This window comes from Agelaius phoeniceus, chromosome 6, assembly GCF_051311805.1.
Source record: "Agelaius phoeniceus isolate bAgePho1 chromosome 6, bAgePho1.hap1, whole genome shotgun sequence".
Lineage (NCBI taxonomy): Eukaryota > Metazoa > Chordata > Aves > Passeriformes > Icteridae > Agelaius > Agelaius phoeniceus.
Window position 1 is genome coordinate 60,132,173 of NC_135270.1, and position 25,770 is coordinate 60,157,942.

At 44.2% G+C, this 25,770-nt stretch overlaps 1 protein-coding gene and 1 long non-coding RNA gene across 5 annotated transcripts in view; both read left to right on the top strand.

The window, feature by feature from the left end:
• EXOC5 (exocyst complex component 5) overlaps positions 1–4,026 on the top strand; it is a 28,178-nt gene extending 24,152 nt beyond the window's left edge. For both annotated transcript variants that reach the window (XM_077180842.1, XM_054634847.2), the window contains one exon: positions 1,636–4,026. In XM_077180842.1, the coding sequence (XP_077036957.1) occupies positions 1,636–1,824 (189 nt within the window). In that variant the 3' untranslated portion in view covers positions 1,825–4,026. The remainder of the gene's footprint in view (positions 1–1,635) is intronic.
• A 771-nt stretch (positions 4,027–4,797) lies between these two features.
• The window catches only part of LOC143694251 (uncharacterized), a 102,104-nt gene continuing 81,131 nt past the window's right edge, over positions 4,798–25,770 (top strand). For all 3 annotated transcript variants that reach the window (XR_013182598.1, XR_013182599.1, XR_013182600.1), the window contains exons 1-2: positions 4,798–5,062; positions 5,573–5,662. This is a non-coding gene — a long non-coding RNA (uncharacterized LOC143694251). The remainder of the gene's footprint in view (positions 5,063–5,572; positions 5,663–25,770) is intronic.

Consider the following 25,770-nt stretch of genomic DNA (forward strand, 5'->3'; position numbering starts at 1 on the left):
GAATGCAACAGGTGCATCTGGGATTGGCCCATGTTGGTTGTTTGTAATTAATGGCCAATCACAGTCCAGCTGTCTCAGACTCTCTGGTCAGTCACAAGATTTTATTATCATTCTATTCTTTCATTTCCTTGCTAGCCTTCTGATGAAATCCTTTCTTCTATTCTTTTATATAGTTTTAATGTAATATATATCAGAAAATAATAAATCAGCCTTCTGAAACATGGAGTCAACATTCTCATCTCTTCCCTCATCCTAAGACTCCTGTGAACACCACCACACCTGTCCATCAGGAGGGAGTGATGGTGCTAAATCCTCTCTCTCCTCATCTTTGGAAGATACTGTGGGAATCCTTAAAATCTGAGGGTTTTGGGAAAGCTGCAAAAGGCAGGCCTCATGTTGGAACCCAGGACATCCCTCTGGCTGTCCTGGATGCCTTGAGCCCCTGCCAGGGGCTCAGAGACCTTGGCACAGAGCCCAAAACCCCCTGTGCCTTTGATTTTGATCCATGGAAAAAATTACCAACCTTATATGAGGAATTACAAGTCTCAAAAGTTTAAGTAGAATAATAGTTAGTTCATCACAGGGTGAAAAGTAGAATTTTGGGGTTTTTAGAATGGGGGCTCGGGGTCCCAAAATGGAGGAATTTGGGCGTGCCTTGTCCTTCTTCTCTCTTTTTCCTAGCCTCCATCTTCTGGGTGATGTTGGCACTTTTAGATTGGTTTAGAGTAGAAGCTCACTGTCTAACATAGGTGATAGGTATTGGGAAGTTACTGTAAATAATGTACATGTGGTTTTTAGTATAAAAGATAACACTGCCCCAAGGACAGGCAGTGTGCCTCTACTCAACCTGCCAGACTGACCTTGGCGGGCTGGAGAAAGAATGTTATAGGTAAGAAAGAATCAACAACCTTGAGAACCAGAACAGAGGAATTATCACTCCTTCCTCAACTGCTGGGCTGAAAAAAGAGACTTTCTAACACATCTCAGGGTCACCCTGACCAGCAGAGATTCCAAGAGCCTCAGAGACAGCAGAACTGTGATTAGAGCTGAGCAGTAGCCAGGAGATTGGTCAGCAGAAAAATTATGTAACAAGTAGAAAAGTAAGGACAAATAGAACAATGGTTTGTGTATTAAAGCTTGTCTAGAATAACTCCCTAAGCTGCAAAAAAGTATGTCTGGTGAGATATTAGAAAGTTTGAAGCTTAATAATGGAGCTCTGTGCATTGTGTTTTAAGGCTCACAAGCAGGTATTGTATTTGAAATAAGCAAGGATTGTTTTAACCTAAGGTACATGTGCTTATAGTGGTTGGATGGAACTACTGTCAATGTGCTTTTGCTTTGTGTGATTGGTCAAAAAACTTTTAAAGTAAGGTGTAGCATTAAGTTCTTGGTCTGCTGATGGCATCTTCCCATTGTCATAACCATGCAATGAGGCTGATGCTGGAAAATAAACCAGCTCAAGGCTGTTCCCAGCAGTCCCATCCCATTTGTGATTTGTACACAGCCCCCAGCCAGTGATAGATGTAGATGGATATTCTGTTAGAAGACTTCAACCTGATGGATATTCTGTTAGAAGACTTCAAGCAACTCAAATTTAATTTCTGTTTTTTTTCCTTTGTTTCCTCTTGTCCACAGATTGCGCTGGTCTTACAGCTCTTTGATACCCTGCATGCACTTTGCAACCTTCTGGTTGTGGCCCCAGATAACCTGAAGCAGGTTTGCTCAGGAGAACAACTTGCTAACCTGGACAAGAACATCCTTCACTCCTTTGTCCAGCTGCGTGTCGACTACAGGTCTGCTCGTCTGGCTCGCCACTTCAGCTGAGAGCATGGCAGGAATCCTTGCACCTTTGGGCAGCCTCAGTTGTTAGAAAGCACAGGGAATTATTTCTTACCAACCCTGGGTGTAACTTTTGTGGGACAGTGACTGTTCAGGGTAAAGCAGCAGCCATATTTAAACCTGGCCATGTGGAAGGCGAGCAGGTAAAAATCTGGATGATGTTTCATGTTAGCTCAAGTTCTCCCAGTGAAGAATTTCACAAATCTACTTGCTACTGATTTGTTTTTTTTTTTTAATTGGAAACATGTTGGTGTAGGAGAGCAAATGGTGCATTGAAAGTATTTTAGTCTTCAATATTGAATTATCAGATACCATTTGTTAGACTTGAACTACAGAGCATAGCGTAGGTAATGGATTACATAGAATAGACCAGTGTAAAAACATTCTTCATCAATTTTAATGACTTAGACTTCAGCACAGCTAATCATAATCAAATTATCTTTGATTGGTGTTTCTAAGTCATTTCTTTCATTTAAAACGTTATCCTGCTCAATGTAATTTCTTGCTCTAATTAATTAGCTTGGAATTTCTTTGAGATGTAGGAGTAAAATACTATCCCAGAAAGACATAATTTATTCATTGTGTAGCATTCTAAACAGAACTAAAGTGGTGAAAAGTTTTGGATTTTTTTTTTATTTTATTTTTGGTTCTTTGGCTTTGTTTTGTTTTTTTTTACCTAATAGTCAAGGGCCCACTGGAATGTACTGGCATTGTATGATCTGACATTATTGTTTTTGTTTGATACCAGCACACTGAATTTTATATATGCTCCTGAAGTAAATGCAGCTGCCTTGCCTAAGGCATCCTTATTGCAAGGGAAGGTGCCCATTGTTGGGTTACTTAAAAGAACTTTTTCTCCTGTCTTATTTTGTATGTAAATAAATTCAAATTGTAATGAAGTGAAAGGATAAAATGTAGCCCAGTTTTTGCTACGTGGCAGGAATGGCCCCAGCAAAAACCTAGAGTGGCAAATTCTCATGCTGAATAGAATTGATCCTCAGTGCCTGAGCAATATAAAATGTTGAAGTGTGTGAAAGCTGCTCTTCCACTGATCATAACTTTGATATTGGACAGAGGCTACTCTGTGTCTGTTGTGCTCCAGGGTTTATTCAGGAGTTCCTGACATGGACCCACAGTGTGCACACAGTGAACTGAAGCAGCAGTGGTGTTTGAAACCTCTGGGCTGGCTTTTCCACAGGCAGCTGGAAATTGTTGTAAATAGACCTTTTTTGTCAGAGTGGGCTCTTGTGGAAACCAGGTTGGAACTGCAGTGGAGTAAATCCTTTCTAACACGTTCCTTCTACTGTGGGCTCAGCACATTATGGAAACTTCTTTGTCTCCCATCTCCAGAGCAGCATTTCTATCCATTCACTCTAAGGGTTGGTCAGAGAATTGGATTTTCCTCTTCTGTTAAAGAATTCCCAGGTGGGGTCAATATTGACAAGACTTGTTGGAACTTCTCTTGCTTAGCTGGGGTTCTCCTGCTTCCTTTTGGATTTAGGGGAGCATTCTGTCAGTAAACAAGGGAATTGGGTGCCAGCCTGGCTCACAGCATCCAGGGAAGTCTGGCTGCTCTGCTGGGCTGCTCTGCTCTGTTCCTTGGCCATGGCAAAGCCACAGAGGGGTTTGGACACTGGAGGAGGCACCTGCTTGTACTGCTGCCATTTTTGTTCCAAAAGCTCTGATGTGAATTCAGATGATACCTCTCTGTTACCTCTGTAACTGAAAGCCAACAATTTTAAGGCTGTGGTTTTATGAACCAATACAAAATCTTTCTACAAAATAAAAAAAAAAGAAAATAAAATAAAAGCGTCAATTTGCTAACACTTCAGAACAGTGAACATCATCTTGAGATTGCAGATCACAGAAGTGCTTCAGAATTTGTTGTATGACTGTTTCAATTTTTTTAAGGTTGTATGAAATGTATTTACCATATTCTTTGCTTTGTTAGCTGTGTTTTCCATGCATATGCTCAGTGCAATATTTCCATTATGCCTGTTAACAGGAGGCAGCAAAAAGTAGGTGAACACTTAGATATGTAAACTCTTCCTCAATAAAAAGAATTCCTTCCAGATACTTTTTTTCATTTCATTTCCATGTTCCTCGAAGATATTTATACTCAATTGTATAAGCCCTTCTATTTAAAAGAAAAAAAAAGAATAAAAGTAATTTTACTGACCAAATTTATCACTGGTGTGAGCTTTCTCCTTCCTTTAAAAAACCTCCCCATGCAACACTGGAATTTCTATTTCTGGAGAAGGCTGCATTATCAGTAAGTTTATTTTATAATACAAGTTGCATTGGGATGGGGTGGGGGAACTATAATTTTCACACATTTTTGAGTTCTTACAGCATATAATTTAGAAAAATATTTCCAGTGGCTTATGAATGCAATAAAATAGTATCTAAAATACAAATATGCCTTTTAATGTTCATATAATGAGTTAAAGTATTGCCTGTCTAATGTTCCCTCCTACAACATAGGCATTTATTTATCAGGCTGGCAGCCAAACCTGGGAGGGGGAGAGTGTGTGTGTGTGTAATTATGTTGTCTACAATTGGTGAAAATGGCTTTGCAGTAAACTGTTGTAGGCTGGAAAAGAAGCTGTGGGGTTTTTTTCCAAGTCCTGTAATTTATCAGGGTCACTTGCTATTTTGTTCTGTTTGTGTGTGCACAGAGGGCAGGAAGGAATTCTGTAACAATCCTTCACAAATAATGCAAAAAATATGGGGAAACAGCAGTGCTGGGAAATACAAAGATAGAGAAATAGAGGGTAAGATGTGAAGAAGACATGAACTAAAAAAGGATATGGAGAAGGAGCAGTTTTAAATGAAGAAGCACATGGAGGAGGAGGTTAAAATAGCAATGATGGAAACCTGACACACACATCAACCTGAGAGAAAAAGCAGGATTGGCATTGGATTTGCACAGCTGTGTCCCACCCTGAAATGAAATCAGCCTCCAGGGGAGAGGGGCTGGCTGAAATACTTGGCTGTGGAGCTGCTTGTTCATCTGGAGAGATGGATTCAACAGGAGGAGAATCCAAAGCCAGCGTGTGTCTGCTGTGAAGGACAGGTGCTGGTGTGGGAGTCTGCAGGGAGTGGAAATGCATCACCAAGGTGCAGCCTCCGTGGAGGGAAGGAGAATTTGCCTTCATTTGTGTCCAGAACCACAGAGCTGAGCTTGTGATTCTCTTTGAGGACCACAGTGAGCTGGAGGAAGGTGAGTGACTGCTGGATTTGAGGGTGGCAAGCGTTGGCAGAGGGAAATTCAAGCTATCCTGGCTATGGGGAGAGCACTTGGGTTGGGTTTGGGGTTTGGTTTTATTTTCCTCTTCCCAAAGTCATTTTAATTCATGGGTGGTGTGATGGAGTGTTGCCTGAATTGACTGCTCTGTTTCTGTGGGAGATTTTGTGTCTTGCAAAGTGCCTTGGTGAGGGTGAGGCCCCCTGGGTCCCTCCTGGGCTGGGTACACCTTGTCCTGTCCTTCCAACCACAAAGGTCCAGGTTTCTCAGTGCATTATGTGCATGGCAGTAAACATTCTCAGCTCTGGATGTCACGACACACTCCAGAGCAGGAAGTGGCTCTGGATTAAGTTTTCATAGCAATACCTGTCTTAATTCAGATCAGCACTTGACTTGAGCCACTCTTAGTTTGAGGCTATGACTTTTTTTTTTTCTGTACAAAGGAAGCAGCTGTCTAAACAATTGCTTGTCTAACTTTAAATGCAGGTAGCAGCCCTTACCCTTTGCTCTTCTTGTCCCAGGAGCAGCAGGGAGGACAAGCCAGCCACCAGCTCTCTTCTAGAGGACAACAGAAAGGTAGGAACACGTTTCTTGTCCTCATGTTCTGCTAGATTTTGGCTTCTGAGCATTATTTCCTCCCCACCACCTCCTCTGTGGTAGCTGTAAATGCAGACAGATTTCTGTTTTGCTTCTGCATCAAGGCTGGCATGTTGTAGGCTTTTATGTTTTTTCTCTCCTGGTGTTTCTACACCTGTTTTAAGGAGGGGAGGGAGGCAGATCTCCTGCCCAGTTACATTCAGTGCTTTGCTTGTCCTTTTTTCTCCTCCATTCTAATTTCTTTTGGTGGTAGGAGATTTCTCTACCACATCTTCTGCTTATCTTGCAGTGGGGAAGCAGCTGTGTTTGCCTGTTGTCTTTTCTCTTGTGTGGGGCACAGCCCTGTGTCAATACAGCCCTCAGTGTGTGTGGAAACCTTGGTTTCTACTTTTATTCTCTTAGCTTTATGTCCCTGTGCCCTGTTTTCCTTTCAGATCTCAGGACTGCACTATCCCTTCCCCTCTGTTCCACTTTGCCAGAGAGGAAAAAATCTTTAACTTTGCTGTGTGGCTTCTTGGAGAATTTTACATATTATCTGGTGCTTCTCTGTCCACGTGGAGCCTGGTGGGAGAAGTGTAGCTCCTTCCCTTTCATCCCTCTCCCTTCCCCAAATTCTCTCATCTCTGCAGGTCTGTGTTTCCATCTCTTTTCCCCTGACCTGTACATTATATTGAAACTTCATGGAAGGGGCCAGCCATGGGGGGAAAACTCAGATATCTCAGCTTTAATCTTTAGGTAATGTGCCAGGAAAGTAACATGAAATGCAAAGTTGAGCCATTTCTGAAGAGTATCAGCTGAAATCAAAATTACTTGTTTTCATACTTGATTGAAATTTTCTTAGTAATTTATTTATTTGTAACTTCAGTTCATCCTGATATGGGATGAAAATAAATCTGAGGCTTGCTTGTAGCAGTCCCAAATCCTGCTCATCTGCACTGCTGTTTTTCCTCTGTGGAGTGAGGAGGCCTTGGAGCTGAGGCTGGAACACAGCTGAGCCACAGGCTGTGGCAATTCCCACCCTTGCCATGCCTTACCTGTCCTCATCCCTGCTGTGAGGATTCTCTGCCTGCCCTGATCAGCCATCCCTTCAGTGAAAAACCTTCTCCTAATATCCAGTCTCCCTGTGGGGTCAGAGTTGTTGTCCCACCCCACTGATGTGATTTTAAATCATGTGTGACCACCCCAAGAGCCACAGCTGTCAGTGCTGCCTTGTTCTGCTCATCTCCCAATGTGCAGCATTCTTTGAAAGGTGAAATTTTAAAATATTTCTTCTTGAAGTGTTAAACCTCCTTTCTCTCACTGAACCCCAAAATCATCTCCAAGGCTGCTGAGTCCAGAATGTGAAAGAAAAAGTGCTGGTTCAGGATCCCAGCACTGCAGCAACAGTGGTGCTGCTGAAAGCCCCTCAGGCTGTGTTTTGTTGTTCTCAGACCCGGATTTAGCAAGGACAGAGGAGAGAGCAGACTAAGAGGTGTTGGCCCTTTCCATTTGTCCCCTCTGTGTGCACAGTGGGGCTCTGTAATTTTTGGGGCTGTTTCTCCCCCTGTCAAAGGAAGCTGTTTGCACCACACACTTCCCTTGAAGTGATTCACCTGAACCCCAGCTGATCTGGTTTCTGGATCTCCTCAGGGCTGCCCTGGTCCCTCCCAGCTCCATCCCAAGGATTTATCCTGGCACAAAGGAGCCCTGGCAGTTCTTGGATGTGCAGCTGCTTTTCCATGATGGTATCATACTGTATTTGTGGCAGGGAGGAATGATGAATCTGATTCCATGTTCTCAGAAGGCTAATTTATTATTTTATGATACTACATTATATTAAAGAATACTAAACTATACTAAAGAATACAGAAAGGACACTTACAGAAGGCTAACAAGATGATAATGAAAACCAGTGACTCTTTCCAGAGTCCTGACACAGCTTGGCCCTTGAGTCAAAACAACTCACAGCAGAATCCAATGAAACAATCACCTCTGGGTAAACAATCTCCAAACACATTCCAAAGGAGCAAAAAACAGGAGAAGCAAATGAGATAAGAATTGTTTTCCTTTTCCCCTGAGGTTTCTCAGTTTCACAGGAGAAAAATCCTGGGCGAAGGAATTTTTCTGGAAAATGTGAACTCCACAGCATCAATCTGTTGGGCACAGGAGCTGTTCTTCTCTCAGGGGCTCAGCCTCATCAAGGGCCTCTCTTTGCTTCTAAAGAAACAGATTGTGGAGAGAAGATGTGTCCAGAGCCAATTCCAAGCTCCAGGTGTTAGGATGAACAGTTCAGGTTCACCTGAGTTGCAGAGAGTCATTGTGAGCCCTCCACTGATATTTGACCGATGTTTGAGCATTGTGGAGAAGCCAGTGAACATGAGCTTGCATTTGAAACATTTTTATAACATCCATTTTACTGTAAACAATTCATTAAAATGACTTGCTAAGTCTTAGGCAAGTGGATTTTTGAAGGTTGCTCATTTTACTTATCCACCCAAAGTCAATTTGAGTATGAATATATAACATTTTACTCATAATAGCAAACAACTTCAGAGAAGAGACATTTATTCTGGAGGCAGAGATTCAAACTAGACAGCAATGATGCATTACAAATATATAATTATTTGCACTAATATTTGAGCAGGTGGAATGGATTAGTACATGGTCAACATTGCACTGCTGATAACATGTATTTTTCTATATTAATATGTACTGTGCAACATGTATTAAAATTGTCAATAATTCATTTTAACAGAGATAGCAATATTTATATTGCTGTGTTCTACAGACAGCAGAGTGAATTGTTAAAATGTCTAAAGCTGGGCTAGATTCAACTTAACTTTGTTTCCCAGCATGTGTGGTTTTAATTTTTCATTAACAAAAAAAACAAAAACAAAAACACAAAACCAAAAAACAAAACACCTTTCAACCTAGAAAGATTCTTGCTCTTCCATGGAATTACTTTTCCAAATCCTTTCCTTCTCCCTCCCCCTTTCAAGGGAAAAGCTTGAAAAAAGATCTCCAAGACCCAGCCCAGCCCCTTGTAATAGGTGGATTCCTTCAGTGGATTTTTCTGAATTATCTGAAGCTCAGGTGTTTTGGGTTTTTTTTCTATTTTTAAGACCTATTTTGTCTCCTGCTATGTTGCTTGTTGTTTTCCCTTCTTAATGCATTTTTGGGTAAAGTCAGTGTGTTTAACCAGTGAATGCATCTCCTTTTATAGAGAAGGATCAAGAGGAGACATTCTGGGATAAGCAGGAAATGCTGCACAGCGATGAGCCACTAAGTTTTAGAGGAATATCTTAAACTGTCAGAGGGCAGGGTTAGGTTCAATATTAGGGAGAAATTCACCCTGTGAGGGTGTGAGTCCCTGGCACAGGGTGCCTACAGAAGCTGGGGCTGCCCCTGCATCCCTGGAAGTGTTCCAGGCCAGGTTGGATGGAGCTTGGAGCACCCTGGGATAGTGGAAGGTGTCCCTGCCATGGCAGGGGGTGAAATGAGATGATATTTGAAGTCCCTTCCAACTAAAATAATTCTGTAATCTTGGATCATGTTGTCTGCCAGTGTTTCTTGACAATTGTTTTGTTCTGACATGCAGATCTGGGGTTGTATTTGGGGGGGGAAAAAATGGATTTTTGCTGGTTTTTTTCCTCCTGGGGAAATCTGTCTGCAGGGAGGCAACTAAATTGCAAGCAGCAGCAGTTCAAAGCAGCCAGAATCCCTGCATCCATCTGAAGACTTTAAAGAATGCTCCTGACCAGCCAGACACAAGTTCAACTGGGCTAGTGAATCTCTCCATTTGTGTACCCTTTGTTTTGTATGTGTGGGGGTGGGTTTTGTATATATGCTGATAAATATCAATCTCAGAAGTGGCTGTGGGGATGGATTGCTCCTTCCTCTTGCCTAGGCAACTCCTTTATTCTGAAATAGCATCTTACATTTGAAAAGCTTCTTTAAATGTGCAAAGATATCTTTCTTCAGTGTCAGAGCATCTGCCATAAATGTCTGTGTGAACTGAGCCCCCAGTTGAGACTAAAGAGAAGAAAAGTCTTGTTTAGCTGTTAAGACTCAACTTGCTGCTTTTTTATTTACTTTCTTCTTCCTGCAACATTGAAAGCCTTAAATAGTAATTTTGAGGCAGAGCTTGAAGTCCAGGTCTTCTGAAGGAGACCAGAAATAGCTGGCTTGTGTTTGCTCAACATATGGGGCACAGTGCCAAATTCACTGCTGGTGTGAGCAGCTGTAATTTTGCCAGCTTCAATGGAAATATGAATTTTTAAAAGTCCATAAGCACGTTAGACACATACCTTTGTCTTCCCACAATTAGTTTTGTTGCCTGCATAGCATGAGGCTTTCTGTAGTACATAATCCAATGCCTAAATATAGTAATTCCAATGCACTTGAGATCAATTAGATTTGTACTTTTAAACTCAGTTTTGTCTATAAAGATAATGTTATGTTGCTGAAGGGATTTGGTATTTAAAGAGTCTGAACAAGTCTAAGTGGCTCTTGGGCATTATAATTTTTATTTAGCTGCTTTTAGCCCAATCACTAATCAAATTAAAACCTACCATGACTGGTGCATAACTCAGAGCAGACAGTAGAGTGTCTTTAGCTAATAGCACTTAATTTTTTAATGAGAGGGGTGCTAAGGTGGTGCTTTTGTTAGCAAGAAGAGTCTCCTCTTCTCTGCAAATTGAAAAATAGGTTAAAGTGACTTTGGGGAAACAAAACCACAGAGGTTCGCGGTTGTAGCAGTCCCTGCAATGATGGGCAAAGATGTCTTTGAAGCCTTTACACTGCGAAGACACTTTGCTTTAAAGGAAATGCCTTTATTTGGTCTTCACAAACAACAATCCTGTAAAAATAATGCTGCTGGTTGTGTGAAGGGAGGAGGGGGAGGGCAAGAAAGAGCTGTCAGCTTCCCTCTAGGACATTATTCCAGAAGAGGCCTTCAGATCAGGCCACTGGAGGGACAATTCCTTGTGCAGCAGTGGTGTGATCCAAAGCTGGGTTTGTTTCCATCGAGAAAGCTGGAGCCGTTCTTTGTGCAACGTGTAATTCTGCCATGTTGGTGTTTTCCATTCAGACCCACCATGTGAGGTGAGAAACAGGAAGGTGGGCAGTTTTCTGCTTTGTTTCATGGAAAAATGGCACATTTAGCAACGTGAGGGGCCCAAGCTGAAAAAGAGAAGGCAGGAAATAATGATTCAATGGTAGTGCCAAGTGTTCGGTCACATGGTGAGAGCAGAAATCAACAGGAATGTCAGCTAAAGAAGAGAGCTCATCCTGGGGTTTTATTTCCAGGACTCACTAAGGTCCTAATCAGGCTCAGGAAATGTCTGCTCTTAGAAATTCCTAGGAGTCTGTCAACTTGATTTAAAAAAAAATGGCATGAGTGTCAATTGTGCTGTCACACACACTCTTAAATTTGTCTCCAGCTTTGAGTTGGAGTGTACTTGCTTTTAATTGTCAGTGCCAGAAAATTGCTTCATGCCAAAAAAGACAAGGAATAGTTCTCCTTCTTGAGCATTCCCTGTACAAAATAGACCCAGAAAGAACTAGATGTGCTGAGAAAGCTATGGGAGAATGACAACATTTTAAAAGTTTTTGTTTTAATTCAGTGGGTAGTTATTTTTTGGATGTTGAACTCTGTGGATTCCAAGGGGAAATGGAACAGAGCCAGTTCTGTGATGGAACAAGATTGCAGAAGACAACACAGCTCCTCTGCAGTGCCACACAAGAAAGAAGTGGAGCCAAAAGAAGCAAAAGTGGAGCAGTTCCCCAGGCATGGAGACATCCTGGGGGACTGATCCCCAAATTCCCATCCTGTGAGTTTAAATGAGCACTGTGCTCATTGTGCAGGCTCTCTGTATCATGGACTGAGAGAGAAGGGATCTGCTTCAAAGTCTGATTCATCCTGGCATGGAACTAAAGTAGGACAGATGATTTGCTTCCTAGAGGAGTCTCAGTTGCTTCATCACTTGTGAAGGGATGCAAGCCACTCATTTAAACCACCTAAAATGAGATGCCTAATGAGCAAATGAGTAAAATGAGTGCCTAAGATAACCTCACCTACTTGCAGAGGCCAAGAAAGCCATGGCTACTTGTTAATTTGACCCTTGAAAACCATCTGTAATGAATTCAGCTTGTGTGGCTCATTTTTTCCTCTTCCCTGTTAACAGGAAGAACCTTGAGAGGACTTTGCTTCCCTGCTAAGACTGGAGAGCAGAGAATTTGATGGCAGGCAAATGCTTCCTTTCTGTGGGCAGGAATTGTCCTTGAGAGAAGTGCACAGCCCCCCTGGCTGCTGTGGCTCTGCTCAGGTTTATCTCCCATGGCAGAGCTGTGGGAAGGAGCACGTTAGGGGGGTGCAGGCATGCAAACTGCTTCCTGAATTGCTTTGGTCTTGGCCTCTTTGGTGATCACAAAGCCAAGGGATGAGCCTCTTCTGGAGGAGCCATTCTGTTGTGACTGATGAAGAAAACAAGCAAATGGAGGAGTAAGAGGAAAGAGGTTAAACTGGACAAAAGGTTTGGACTGAAATCTGAAAAACACTTCCTTTATTTCTCCTTGCTTTGCTCCAAACAAGTCTTTGATTCCTTTAATCTGACACTGGCTAACTTCAAACAAAATGAGTTTTCTTCTACCTTGGTTCCCTTCTGCTTGGCATCTCTGTCCTTGCACACCTGCTGGTCCTTGGCAGAGCAGAGCAGGACTGTCCCTGTGCTCCCCCATCCCAGCCCTGCCTGCCTGAGTGGCAGCTGCTCTCTGGCTGTTTGCTCCCTCAGCTGTGCTGCAGCTCAGACCATCTCCAGATGCCATCCATCTGTTCCATCCCTGCCTTCTGGGAGCAATGGCCTTTCTCCTGGTCTCCCTGCAAGTCTCTACCCTGATTCTTTTTCCACAGTGACCTTCCCTTCGTAGGTGGAGTTTTGCAATGCTGGCTCTGAGCGGTTTCTCAGGATTTTTGGTATTTCAGAGTATGCTCAGGCAGAGTGTTGTGGCTCTTCTTTCCTGCAGGGCTCTGCTTATGACCTGCCCTCATATGTCCTCACTGCTTTCACCCTTTTGTTTTCCAGGATCCATTTCTAGCTAAGGCTTATCAGGCCATAACAGAAATAATGTCTGATGCCCTTCCCAGTGCAGCTGAAGAATTAAGAGATTTTTTTTTTCCCCCTGTGCAGCATGAAAGGTTATTTCCAGCCATCCTATTTGCCCTTCTCTGTGTTGTGAACTGTGAACCACAAAACATCTTTTTGCCCCATCAGAGGATCACTTGGGCTTCCTGATCTGTTTATTTTTTTTAACAGTTCCTGAGTTGGAAAGTCTCTAAAGCTGAAGGCCAGCACCAACATCAAGGAGAAATTATTTATCTCCTTCTGAAGAAAATCCTGGGTTTGGCTGGACATCCTCCATCTCTTCCAGGGTGCTTCCATCTGACCTGCCATTCTTTTTCAACTCTGCCTTGGGTCTACCTCACCCAGAGGCAGTTCTGATCCTCAGCACTCCCTCCCCTCTCTTCATCCCTCCTCCCAAGCCACCACACACTCCTCAGCCAAGGCATTTTTGGCAGGATAGGCAGGAACTATTCCAAGAATAGGATCTTCACCAGTCAAACAGTTGCTTGTCATCTTGTCCCCTCCTGATTTGCAGGTGGCTTTGAGATTCCCCGTCTGGCAACACAGGAGACAGCAGCTAGCAGAGCCTGGATGACTGAACTCAATGCAACAGCAGAATTTGGAATGACAGCACGAGACATCACCTTTTTGCACTGTGGTACCCTGAAGGCAGGCTTCTTATCCTGCAGAATCCTAGAAATTGTGGTTGACATCAGCCTTGATGGAATGAAATAGGTGTCATGACCAGCCCAAGGTTGCCTTGTTGTGTTCAGTGTTTGATTAGTTGGGTTTTGGCATCACTGGCTACTCCTGTACCTGTTGAGGGTGTGATGCAGACTCACTGTGTCAGTTTAGAATCTGGGAGTTTCATCTTTGCTCATGTGGATTTTTATTTTTTTTTAGTGTAGCCTTTGCAGGTGGAAAATTCACCTATGGCTGTAATGAGCTGCTTGTGTTTCCAGATGTAGGATGGACATGGGATAAATCAGATTGAAAGGCACCTCAGGAAGTCACCTGATCCTCCCACTCCCACTTTTAAAGCAGGATCAGCAGCAAATTCAGGTCATGAAGAGCACTACATTCAACAGCCCCAAAAGAGGTGCAGAACCTGATTTACTGGCTGTGTGCATCTAAACCCTGATTTTTCAGGGAACGTGTTAGTTAATTTTATTGTATTTAGCATTGGAGTAAACCAAGCCTGGTTTCCTGGGGTATGATGCCCAACAGGTTCCTCCCTCTGCTCAGTGATCTGAGAGGTCTTTGCCACCCTAAATGACTCTGTGATGCTGAACTCACAGAATCACAGAATCACTGGATTGGAAGAGACCTCCAAGATCATCCAGTCCAACCCAGCCCCAACAGCTCAACTCAGCCCTGGCACCCAGTGCCACATCCAGGCTTTGTTAAACACACCCAGGGATGGGGACTCCACCACCTCCCTGGGCAGCCATTCCAGAACTTTATCACCCTTTTTGTTAAGAACTTTTCCCTGCTATCCAGCCTGTATTTCCCTTGGTGCAGCTCGAGGCTGTGTGCTCTGGTTGTGTCAGTGCTGCTGGAGAAAGAGCCCAGCCCCAGCTGAGCACAGGCACCTTTCAGGAGCTGTGAGAGTGATGAGGGCAGCCCTGAGTCTCCTTTTCTCCGGGCTGAGCACCCCCAGCTCCCTCAGTGCTTCCTCACAGGGTTTGTGTTCCAACCCCTCTCCAGCCTTGCTGCCTCCTCTGGATGTGCCCCCTTAAAATCCCTCTCTCTTTGAACCTCTCTGGGCACCCTCTGTGCTGTCCCACAGGTGGGTGAGTGGCTCTGTGTGTGCTGTGGATCCCTGTGAGACACACAGCATCTGGCACATCTCCTGTATATTAACATATGTTCTAACTGGACACCAGTTCACACATTTCAGCTGTTCAGCAGATGGGATAAACAACAAACTGCTGCTGAGCTCACTCTGCAGCCTGCCTTTGGGATGCACTGATTTGGATTTCTGATCTTTGCAATGAACTTTTTGCATATTGGAGAATGTTATCTTTTATCAATCTATGCCTTGGCCACTTTTGGTTAAAATGGAGCTAATGTGCCAAACCTGAGAAATTAATAGAAACCTAGAATGGTTTGGATTGGAAGGGACCTTTGAAGGCCATCTTGTTCCAACCCCCTGCCATGGGCAGGAACAATTTCCACTATCCCAGGTGGCTCCAAGCCCCATCCAACCTGGCCTGGAACACTTCCAGGGATCCAGGGGCAGCCACAGCCTCCCTGAGCAATCTGTACCAGGGTCTCCCCACCCTCCCAGTAAATTAGAGAGAAGAGTCAGTTTGGATATATCCATGGCAAGATCCTGAGCTCACCTACTGATTTCAGTTTAGGAAAAAGCTTTAGGTTTAGTCCCTAATTTAGGGAATTGTGAAGTCACTGTCTACCTCCCATCACTGACATCTCACCTGGTTTAAAGCTCAACTCTGCTTCTAAGAGAGGTTCAGTCAGACACTGTCTGAGATGCCTGGGGTTTGCTTGGCCAGATGAAACAGAGACACTGAGCTGCCCATGGAAAGTAACCCAGGGTTATTCCTGTGCACAAGTCCAAAGGCATAAATCTGAAGTCACTGGTCCCAAAGCTTGAGGGATTAATCTTTATTACAGTGTCCTGCAGCAGCACAGAGCTCAGGGTGGATTTGCTGTGCAGATTTTGGCCTGAAATTCTTCATGGTAGCCCTCTGCTATCTGGGTACCCTCCCAAATGATATTTATGTTCCTCTTGTACCAACACAAAATACAAAGAATACTCCCTAGAAGTCAAAGGATACCATGAGTGAGGGGTTCCTTTGGTGAACAGTGGAAGATGGGTTTGGGGACCACACCATGCAGAAAGGGAGGTGTTGTGGAGCTGCAGAGGGGCTTTGGCCTCTGGAAAGATCCCTGTGGAAGCAGGGCACTGCTGGGAATGTCCCTCTCCTCCTTTTCCATGCCCAGGTGGGATTCAGTGCTGTGCTTCTCTCCTGCTTTCTCTCCACATGGTGAGTGAGGCTTTCTTGCTCTGTGTTTCTGACATTCAGCTTGTATAGGAATCGAAAAATAGCTTTAAATCACATGAGAGTAATAAATTCTCATTCCATAATGGAGACAAGTAATTTTTTTAAGTTCCTAAGCAAGGGTGGAAAATGTTAAATACTTCCCCAAGCATTTTAGCACTTACATTCTTGATTTTCTGAGGAAAGCTTTTCCCCCCACTATACCTCTGTGAAATTTGGGGATTCTTTTTCAATGTGGTTGTCACTTGAGGTCAATGCTCCAAGGAGGGAAGGTGCCTCACTCACAACCCAAGCAGAGAAACAGTTAAGCATCTTAAGCTGTGTAAGCAAAAAAAGAGGGGAAAAAAGTTGCCAACATATTTTTGACAAAAGACAGGAAAATGACAGGCTGTTTGGGGTATGCAAAAAATTTTTCCTTTCATACATATTGACAGCCAGAGGGGGGTTATTATTGAGAATATGGGTAAAGTTACTGCCAGTTTCTGCTGGTACTCATGTTTAAAAAGAAACTATGGAAACCAGGAGTAGGAATATTAATTAAGTTCAAATTTGGAATGCCTTTGCCAGGAGTGGCTGCATGAATTCAATGAAGCAGCCTGTTGGGTTGCAATTCACTAGGTTGTTTGCAATTTAATAGAATGCTGAACTTTTCATAAATTAACATGTTGTTTCAATAATCTGATTAAAAGGTTATATGTTGATAAGATTAGCCTTAGCTGAGTTTTTTCCCCTTCTTGCTTAAAGAACCAGTGTATATTTTCTTTAATTACTTTGCAGCCATAAACTGCACCTTAGGGGCAAGAGCTTTGACTCCTTTAGATTTTTGGAAGTGAAGATGGAGTCAGTGCAGCTGTGAATTCACATCAGTGAGGGTGTGACCCTTGTCCCCAGGTCTTGGTGACCATTTCAGTTATAAAGGTGTTCAAAAAATACTGATTTTGAAAAAACCTTCATTAGCTGTGCAATATGACTTAATCCTATTTTTATGGAGCAGGATGGGATGTGTGTTGTCTCTGGTAGCAGCCAAAGGAATGGAAACACAGAATGCTGGCTGGGAATGCCTTCACACAGAGCAAACAGGTCCTTGGTTGTGCAGGTTCCCTCTCTGCCCCATTCCTTGTGTGCTTTCTCTTCATCATCCATGTCCAGCTCTCCAACAGAACCTGCATGGCCAGGTACCTCAGTTGGCACCACACTTGTTGGGCAGAAACAACCAAAAGGCCAAAAATGACCTGAATTTACATCAGATAAGGAAAACCACAAACCTGGAAAATCAGGTAATCAGTTATGAGTCAGGGCCCAAATAGCAGCCACTTCTCTTAACTACTCCCATAAATTATTCCTGGTTTATGTCCCAGCCCTGAGCTCACATGCACACTCAGTGTTAATGCTTATTGACCAAATCTCCCTATCCCATGGCCTTTCCTGACAGCCAAGGAGAGACTTTCCAAGTGGCAGCTCTCACTTTGCACAACTTGTAGCTCAGCCAGGGGAAAGTGATGGAGGGAGAGGTGGGGGACAGAGCCTAAGGCTGAGTGTGACTGCCCAGGGCAGCTGAGTTACCCAAGGGATGCTGCTCTGCTTTAGGAGCACAATGAGATGCATCTCAGGTAATTCCCTCAAAACCCTTCACCAGGAAGGAGGTCGGTGGTTCAGGGAGGCTGCCAGCTCTGTGGAAGAACAGAGCAGCTGCTCTGGTTTTTAACTGCCTTACATCTTTGTGGTAAGAACGGGGACTGTGTTCAGAAAGCACTTATTAAGCCAAAAATAACCCCCCATTCTTGTGTGAAAAGCGAGTTATAAATATAATCACAGCCAGCAGTAGATCTCAAATCTAAATTGCATGCTTTGCTGAGAGGGTTTTTTCTCCCAAGCAGAGGTGAGGAGGTGGCAGAGCTGCACTTGCCGGAGGTGGCAGAAGGGAGGCAGCCTTGTTTCAAGTAATGCTGCTTCTGGGCGATAATCCAAAATGCACAGTAGGCAGAAGTTAAAAGGAAGTGCTTGCTTTTAGGTTTTTAAACTATATCCCTTAATCCTGGGTGATGATTGACAATCATGATTTAGAGTATGAGGTGCCCCTTTCTAATCCGGCAAGTTTGATGTTATTTGCGTATCTAGTGTGGCTTTATTCAACTAAAACTAAATGGGAGCCTGTGCAATTGATGCCACATTTCAGAGATGAGTCCTGGACTGGGAGTCTATTTACAGATTAGTGGATACACAGCTTCCATAGCCGTGGCCTTTTTTAATGCGTGTGTGTGTGTCATTTAAAGACTCCAAAAGGCAAATTTACAATTAAAATGTTTCTTGCTGGGTAAGAATACTGGTGGGAGACTTTTTACATAATTTAATTCACCGTGAAGGGAAGCAATATACAAGATTATATTAATCCTAGTTTGATAATTATAGTAAAATAAGAATACATGTTTGTATTTAATAGTGATAAAAAAGCTATCGTTTATTGGCTTTGTGTTTTTTATTATAACATATATGCCTGATCTCAGCTCCAGCAGAAATGCTTCTCCTCTTGCTGAAGTTTGCAGCAAGTGAAGGTAAAACGAAGAGGAGAAAACAGTTAATGAATATTTGCTCAGGGTTTGTTTTTTGTAAAGGTGAGCTGACACTTCTTATCTCCTGCAATCAGCAGCTTTTAAATCAATTTTGCTTAAAGAAAAGTAGTAATAAATCATGATACATTAGAAATGGCAAAGAGAGGAAACATCTCGGGGGGGAAGCTGGATATAACTTAAGCATGTAAAGCTTTGCAGCATCTTCTGCATTTTCCAGGGTTTACTGTTGATTTACCAAATGCAGAGCAGCTAAGATGCACACTCTTGCTGATTGAAGCTTTGCATGTATGTTTAGCATTAATCAAAAGCAGCTGTGGTGGAGGGAAACCTTCTTTCTAGCCAGCCAGATTATATTAGATTAAAATGATCCATATGTAAGGTGTTGCAATACCTACTACTGGGGCAGGAGGGAAATCACATTATACTTGCAACTAGATTAACACAGGGATTGAGCTGACGAATAATTCTCTCCTGCTTTTTATTTTGTGTTGTGGGAGAAAAGGAAATGTTGCTGGACCAGTGAACTGCCTCGGCAGGCACAGCTCTGAGATGGCTCTGGCCACACTTGCCAGCTCCTGGAGTTGACAGAGGATCCCAGAAGAGTCTGATGCCATGGGAATAATTTATTCATTTCGATTGGAAAAGGCCTTTGGGGTCATTGAATCCAATGTTAGCCCAGCACTGCCCAGCCACCACTGATCCATGTCCCCAAGTGCCACATCTACAAAGTTTTTAAGTCCCTCCATGGATGGGGACCCCATCACTGCCCTGGGCAGCCTGTCCAGGGCTGGACAACTCTTTTGGTGAAGAAATTTTTCTTACCATCGAATTTAAACCTCCTCTGGTGCAACTTGAGGCTATTTCCTCTTGTCCTGTCCCTGTTCCCTGGGAGCAGAGCCCACCCTGGCTGTCCCCTCCTGGCAGGAGCTGTGCAGAGCCACAGGGTCCCCCCTGAGCCTCCTTTGCTCCAGGCTGAGCCCCCACAGCTCCAGTCCCTTCCCCAGCTCCATTCCCTCTCTGGACCTGCTACATCCCCTCAGCATCTTTCTTCTTGTGAGAAGCAAAAAATTGACCCCAGGATGGGAAGTGTGGCCTTGCCAGTGTCCAGCACAGGGAATGGTCACTGCCCTGCTCCTGCTGGACACTCTGTTCCTGCTCCAGCCCAGGGGCCATTGGCTTGTTGAACCTCACATCACTGGGCTCATGGATGCAGCCTGTGCAGATGCCTCTGCAGAGCCTTCCCATGAGAAATGTCTGAACCCCAGGGACAGAACACCAGGTCTGCAGGGAGCACCTTGGCCTGGAAACCATGACAGGCCCAAGGCTGGATGGGTTTGGGTGCAGTTTTGTCCCTTGGGCGCTGGGGAAGCTGACAGCCAGCTGGGAAGGGGATCCCCCTGTTGGGACCATGCCTGGGGTAGCACCAGCTGGGCAAACAGGCTGCTCTGGATGGTGACTGGTGTGCCAGACCTCATAGGACTGTGGCACCAGGAATGGGGCCTAAGAATTCACAGATTTCACAGAATTCACTGGGTTGGAAGAGACCTTAAAGAGCATCGAGTCTAACCCATAACACCTCAACCAAACTCTGGCAGCCAGTGCCACATCCAGGCTTTGTTAAACACACCCAGGGATGGGGACTCCACCACCTCCCTGGGCAGCCATTCCAGAGCTTTATCACCCTTTCTGTATCAAACTTCTTCCTAATATCCAACCTGTATTTCCCTTGGTGCAGCTTGAGCTGCACGTGCTGTGTGCTTGCAGACCTCCTCTGTGTGGGCAGGGATATTTTCCTTTGTGGTCTGAGACTGTCAGCAGAGAAAAATACGTGATGTTTTCTGTAGTGTCCTGGAGAAACAATAGCTCAATAAAATATTGCACAGGGCTCAGGAGTGGGGAGCAGGGGGGCTGGGCTGGATTTGCATAAGGCCAGTGTAGGAATTTGGCTGCCAGAGGGGCAGGGGGAAGCAGGGGGCTATAGAATTCACTCTCTTGATGGTGAATAGCACCGGGGGCTCCACGCTGAACCACTGGGATGGAGCCGTGGTGGGGCTGGGCATGCTTCCAGCACGCCCTGTCACAGAGCAAATTCCTCCCTTCAGTGGTTTTGTCTGAGCACAGAGGACAGGGCTGGGATCCTGATTGTCTGGGACCCTTGAGGAACCTACCTATATTGCCATCTTTTTATTGGTTTTGCTGATTTTTAGAAACTCTTTATTTTATTTTCAACGGAATCAGATTTGGGCCAGCACAGGGCACTCTGTGATGAAGCAGGTTATTTTCTGGCATCCAGTTATTCCTATGCTAAGATCACCTCCCTGATACTTTTCTGCATTGAGTGGGAAGCTCAGAGCAGGCCCCTGCACCCTGAAATGATAATCTGGTGTCTGATATTCTATCAGTGCTGTGCTTGTTGCCCGTGCTGCTCTCCCACCCCATGAGCCAGCTGTTGGTCCCTTCACCCAACAGCCACGTGCTTTCCTTCTTCTCATTTTTGTTTGCTTTCTACCCTTCTCCCATGGTCAATCCACTTCTTTCACCCATCTGCTGCTCAGATTTTCTTTTTCCACCTGGCTTGTTTCACCTGAGATCTGGTGGCAGGAGGAGTTTGAATCCTGCCATACTCAGAGGGCTCTGTCACAAGAGGTGTCACTGTACCTTTCTAGCATAATTTGTCACATATTTCAGAACCCTGGTAGGGTCTGAAGGTTGTTTTTATGCCTGCTGAGCTGGTGTGGTCTCCAAACAAATCCTGTGGGTGATAAAGCTCAAAGAGGTATTTATTTTACCGTCAGTTTTCTATACACTAATGGACTTACTTGATGTACCCAAAACGTCTGGGTAGGAGTTTTGATGTTTCAGTTTACTTACATGTGAAAAATGCAGGGAAAATTTTGGTTTATACCAGGACTTAGATGTCTGCAATTTTTTTCTAGGCAGGGACTCCATTTTTATGGGATCTTGGGCTGCATCTGCAGCTGAATGCTGCAGCATCATTGTCCTGTATCAGTGCTGCAGCTGGAGGCAAAGCAGGGCAGGGACTGCAAGTCACTCTCAGTAACTCAGGAGTGGAGAGATCTGAAAGGCATCAAGGTCTGGACTCCTGAATCCCCTCAGGAATCCTTGACAATTAAACCTGTTGAGCTCAGTTAAACCCTTTCCTGTTTAATGAGTACTCTGGGTACATGGAACACATGCCAGTGAACCTCAACATCCTATTCCACAGTTTAAAGCTTTTTATTATCTTTCCTTGTATCCCAGAGAATGCCAGCAAGGACCAGATGGACAATGTTTGGGTAGCAGCACTGTTCAGGTGTGAAATCAGGAAAGCTGTGAGACCTCTGTCCCTGCAGCCACTGTCTCCTCAAGACGTGCATTTCTCAAGCTGAATTGGTGGATGGGGGGAAAAAAACCCCCAAACTTTCCTATTTGAATTTGGGCTGGTTTTAGGTATTTGTCTGCTGTAAAGCCACTTCTCCTCATGCCACAGGTGCAGTGCCAGGGCATCTTCCATGGGTTGGAAGTGATAACTGTGAGTATCCAGAGCAGCTTTGACAGGTTATGATCCTCCACGTTCAGAATCTGATCTCCGTGTGTTGGGAAAGGCAAACTCTGCGATGGTGAACTGCTGTTTTCTCCAAATGTAGGTCACAACTTGAGCAGGACTTGTCATCACTCTCAGATTAGAGGCTGCTACCATTCTTCTAGGATAACTCTGTTTTCCACCCATGTGCAAACCATCTGTTTCTTGTAAATTTGTAGATATAAACCGTGGCTGTTTGGACAATTGATGTCTTTAAAAGATGTCTTGTTCTGTATGTCTCAATGAGATTTAAAAAATCAATCAAAGCCTGAGAACTATATACTTTCCCCAACCCTAATGAATGCGTGTCTCTAAGCGAAATTGCAGCTTGCATTATATTTTGAATTAATTGGCAAACAGTTACATAAAGAGATCATATTAAGGTCTCTGAAGAAGGAAGCTGGGTTAAGAATGAGCTTTCATCTCTAAATCTGCTTTTTCTGACTTTTTAAAAGCTTGATTTGTCAAGATGTAGTTGACTTCTGTTTTGTGTATAGATTTTCTGTCTTTGTTTTTCTTTTAAACAAAACATGTCAAGGGGAAGCCAATATAACATCAAAGCACTAAAATAAAGAGCTTTAAGGGAAGGAAAAGAGAGATGTTAAGATTAGGTGAAGAGGGAAGGCAAAGGTGTGGAGGAGATATAAATCAAGTAAATAAAGACATGGCACTGAACTGCTATAATGAGACACGAGGCTAATTAAAGAAAAGGAACAGATTTAATTATTCTAAGATATTTTACAAGGCACAAGAATGAGGTTAGCTGTAATCTCAGTCCTCCAAATTATTTTTCTTTTGCTATTTTTTAATTTTCCCTTATGAAGGCACTGAAAGCCTCCCTGAGTTCTGGCCTCGTGAGCCATGTGCTATTTTCCTGCTGTTCCAAGGTGTAGCAATGTTTTCCTGGCCCTGCTCTCCACTTGGTGTTCAGGGAGTCATATTTGAGACCTGGGTCTCACACGTATTCCTGGATTAATTCCTATTTTAGAACTCAAATTGTGGCCTGTACCATATTTTCCCATTAATCCAAACTGACCTGGAAATGAAGTGCAAATAGGACAGTGGAGCTGGGGAAGGGGTTGGACCACCAGGTCTCACACTTTTATAAGTTTTGGTCTATTTGCATCTTGCAGTTCATTGTCCCATTCCAGCTTTAGCCCCTGCAGTCCCACCCTGCTTGTTTTTCTCTCTTCAGCCCACATTGTTTGTGCTCTTGGGCCTGAGATTTGGATCATTTGTCCTTGGTGCCCAGCTGGAGCAGGAATTGTTTTGTCTCCCTGCTCTGTGCTCAGAGCTCACTATCCCCTTATATGAAGCCTAAACTTACCCACTAAAGCAGCACAGCACCTGAAAAATAGAAAAGCTAAAACCTGAGGCATCACACGATGCCTTTCTCCCCCACCACATTCCTCACCCCCTCCTCCTCCTCCTCCTCCTTTCCAACCCTTCCCCTCACGCTCCAAAGAAAACTTGTGGCGCTCGCCTCTCGCGCCGCCTTGGCACCGCATGAGAATCCTTGCAGCAAAAGGAAAGAAAGGCAAAAATCCTGAAAGCCATGCTTTTCCCAGCAGGTTGGCACCATCACTCCAGCTTTCATCCTTGGGAGCAGCGTGCCAATCTCACGCCAGCGCAAACAGATGTGACTCTAGAGCTTTGAGTGCCCACTGAAAGGGGCATTGCTCGCTCTGAAAGCTGCCAAAACCTACCAGCCTTAGGATTTTCCATTGAGACACACGGTTTTCTCAGAGCTCTGCTTCAAGGTGCCTGGGTTTGGGGTGGACTTGCTTATTTCTTTCCCCTTTCCCTTTGTGCCCTGACATTATACTGAGGCTCAGCAGAGATGCCTGGCTCAGAAAAATGTTATCAGACCAGGTTAAGTGTGGCTGCTCTGTACTGTAAATCAAAGGTGAATCTGACAAAGGGGAGAGAGGATGATGATGAGGACTCCATGGATATCAGAAGGCTAATTAATTACTTTATTATACTATACTATATACATTTCATCTAAACTGAATCTGCCAAGCACTCACTCTGCACACACCTGTGTGACCGTGTTCACAGGGGTCTTAGGATGAGGGAAGAGATGAGGATCTGACTCCATGTTTCAGAAAGCTTGATTTATTATTTTATGATATATCTTACATTAAAACTATACTAAAAGAATAGGAGAAAGGATTTCATCAGAAGGCTGGCTAAGAATAGAAAAAAAAAAGAATGATAACAAAGGCTTGTGGCTGGGACAGAGAGTCCGAGCCAGCTGGACTGTGATTGGCCATTAATTAGAAACAACCACACGAGACCAATCCCAGATGCCCCTGTTGCATTCCACAGCAGCAGATAAACATTGGTTACATTTTGTTCCTGAGGCCTCTCAGCTTCTCAGGAGAAAAAATCCTAAGGAAAGGATTTTCCATAAAAGATGTTTGTGACACACCTGCTTACACTGCACAGAATCTCGTGACTGTCCCCCAACAGTACACACACACACACACACACCTGGCCCTGGCAGGCCAAGGAAACAAAACATCCTCACTTTGGATAATCAATCTCCATATTGCATTCTACTTTGGCACAACACAGGCACAGCAAGTGATAAGAATTGTGTTTTCCCTTTCTCTGAGGTTCAGAGAATGTAAATCTCAGAAATCCTTAGGAAAAATTGGGCCTTGCTTTTCTCTGTGAAAAGAAATGTGGCAACAGCTCTGTATACACAATGCAGGGATGGATGGAAGGGATGAAATGTACTCCACGTGCCCCAGCAGCTCACATGCATTGAAAACTTGTGCAACAGATAAACTGCCTTTTAATTTTCACAAGCCCAGCCTGTTTTCGTGCCATTTGAGATACATAAAGCGGTGAGATACGTTCGATTCCGTAGGCGCCGCTGAATCAGAAAAAGGAGGTGCTTAGTTGGCAAAACCCCTTAATCCAGACATCTACAAGGGAAATCATCTAAGTCCAACGGTGCTTAGTGGCAATGAGTGCCACTTATTAGGGATTGCAGTTCTGCTTAACTGGGACACCTCCAGATCATTTAGGAGGCTTAGCAGAACGGGGTGAACAATTTGCAGGCTGTATTCTTCCAAACACCACATCCCTTTTCCTCACATGCAAAAGAATTTCCCCAAATGGCCTGCAGTGTTTGGGGGGGTATTTACTCCTTGGAATTTTGCAAAGGCTTCCTAAAGGCTGCTCCTGGCATGACCTGTGAGGGTGCCGAGGCCCTGGCACAGGGTGCCCAGAGACGCTGTGGCTTCTCCTGGGTCCATGGAAGTGTTCCAGGCCAGGTTGGATGGGGCTTGGAGCAACCTGGGATAGTGGAAGGTGTCCCTGCCCATGGCAGGGATGGAACTGGGTGGTCCCTTTCACACAAAACCATTCTGGGATTGTGTGTGCTGATACAATAAGAAATCACTGCTTGTTCATGAGTCTGAGCTGAGAATTTTCCACAGTGGATTGACCAAATTTTTGCAAGACAATGGGATCTACTGTGATCACCTGTCCTGACACCTGGATTTTAGCCAGACAATGCAATCCTGAAGTCTCTCCATCAGGCCCATCAATGTTTGGTTGCAGCACAGTTCAGCTTTTGTCATGGTAGGAGCCACAAAACTGTCTCCCCTCCTCAGTGATGCCTTCCTGGTGCTCAAGCTTTATATCAGGGATTAAATCCCTTCAGACCCAGGAGCCTTGTGCCAGGGTGAGAGAAGCAGCAGCTCTTAACTGATGAATCCTGCTGGGAAGAAATGATGTAGCTGAACTGTGTACTGCAAGACAGGAACATTTTTGTTTGAAACATTCTGGAGGA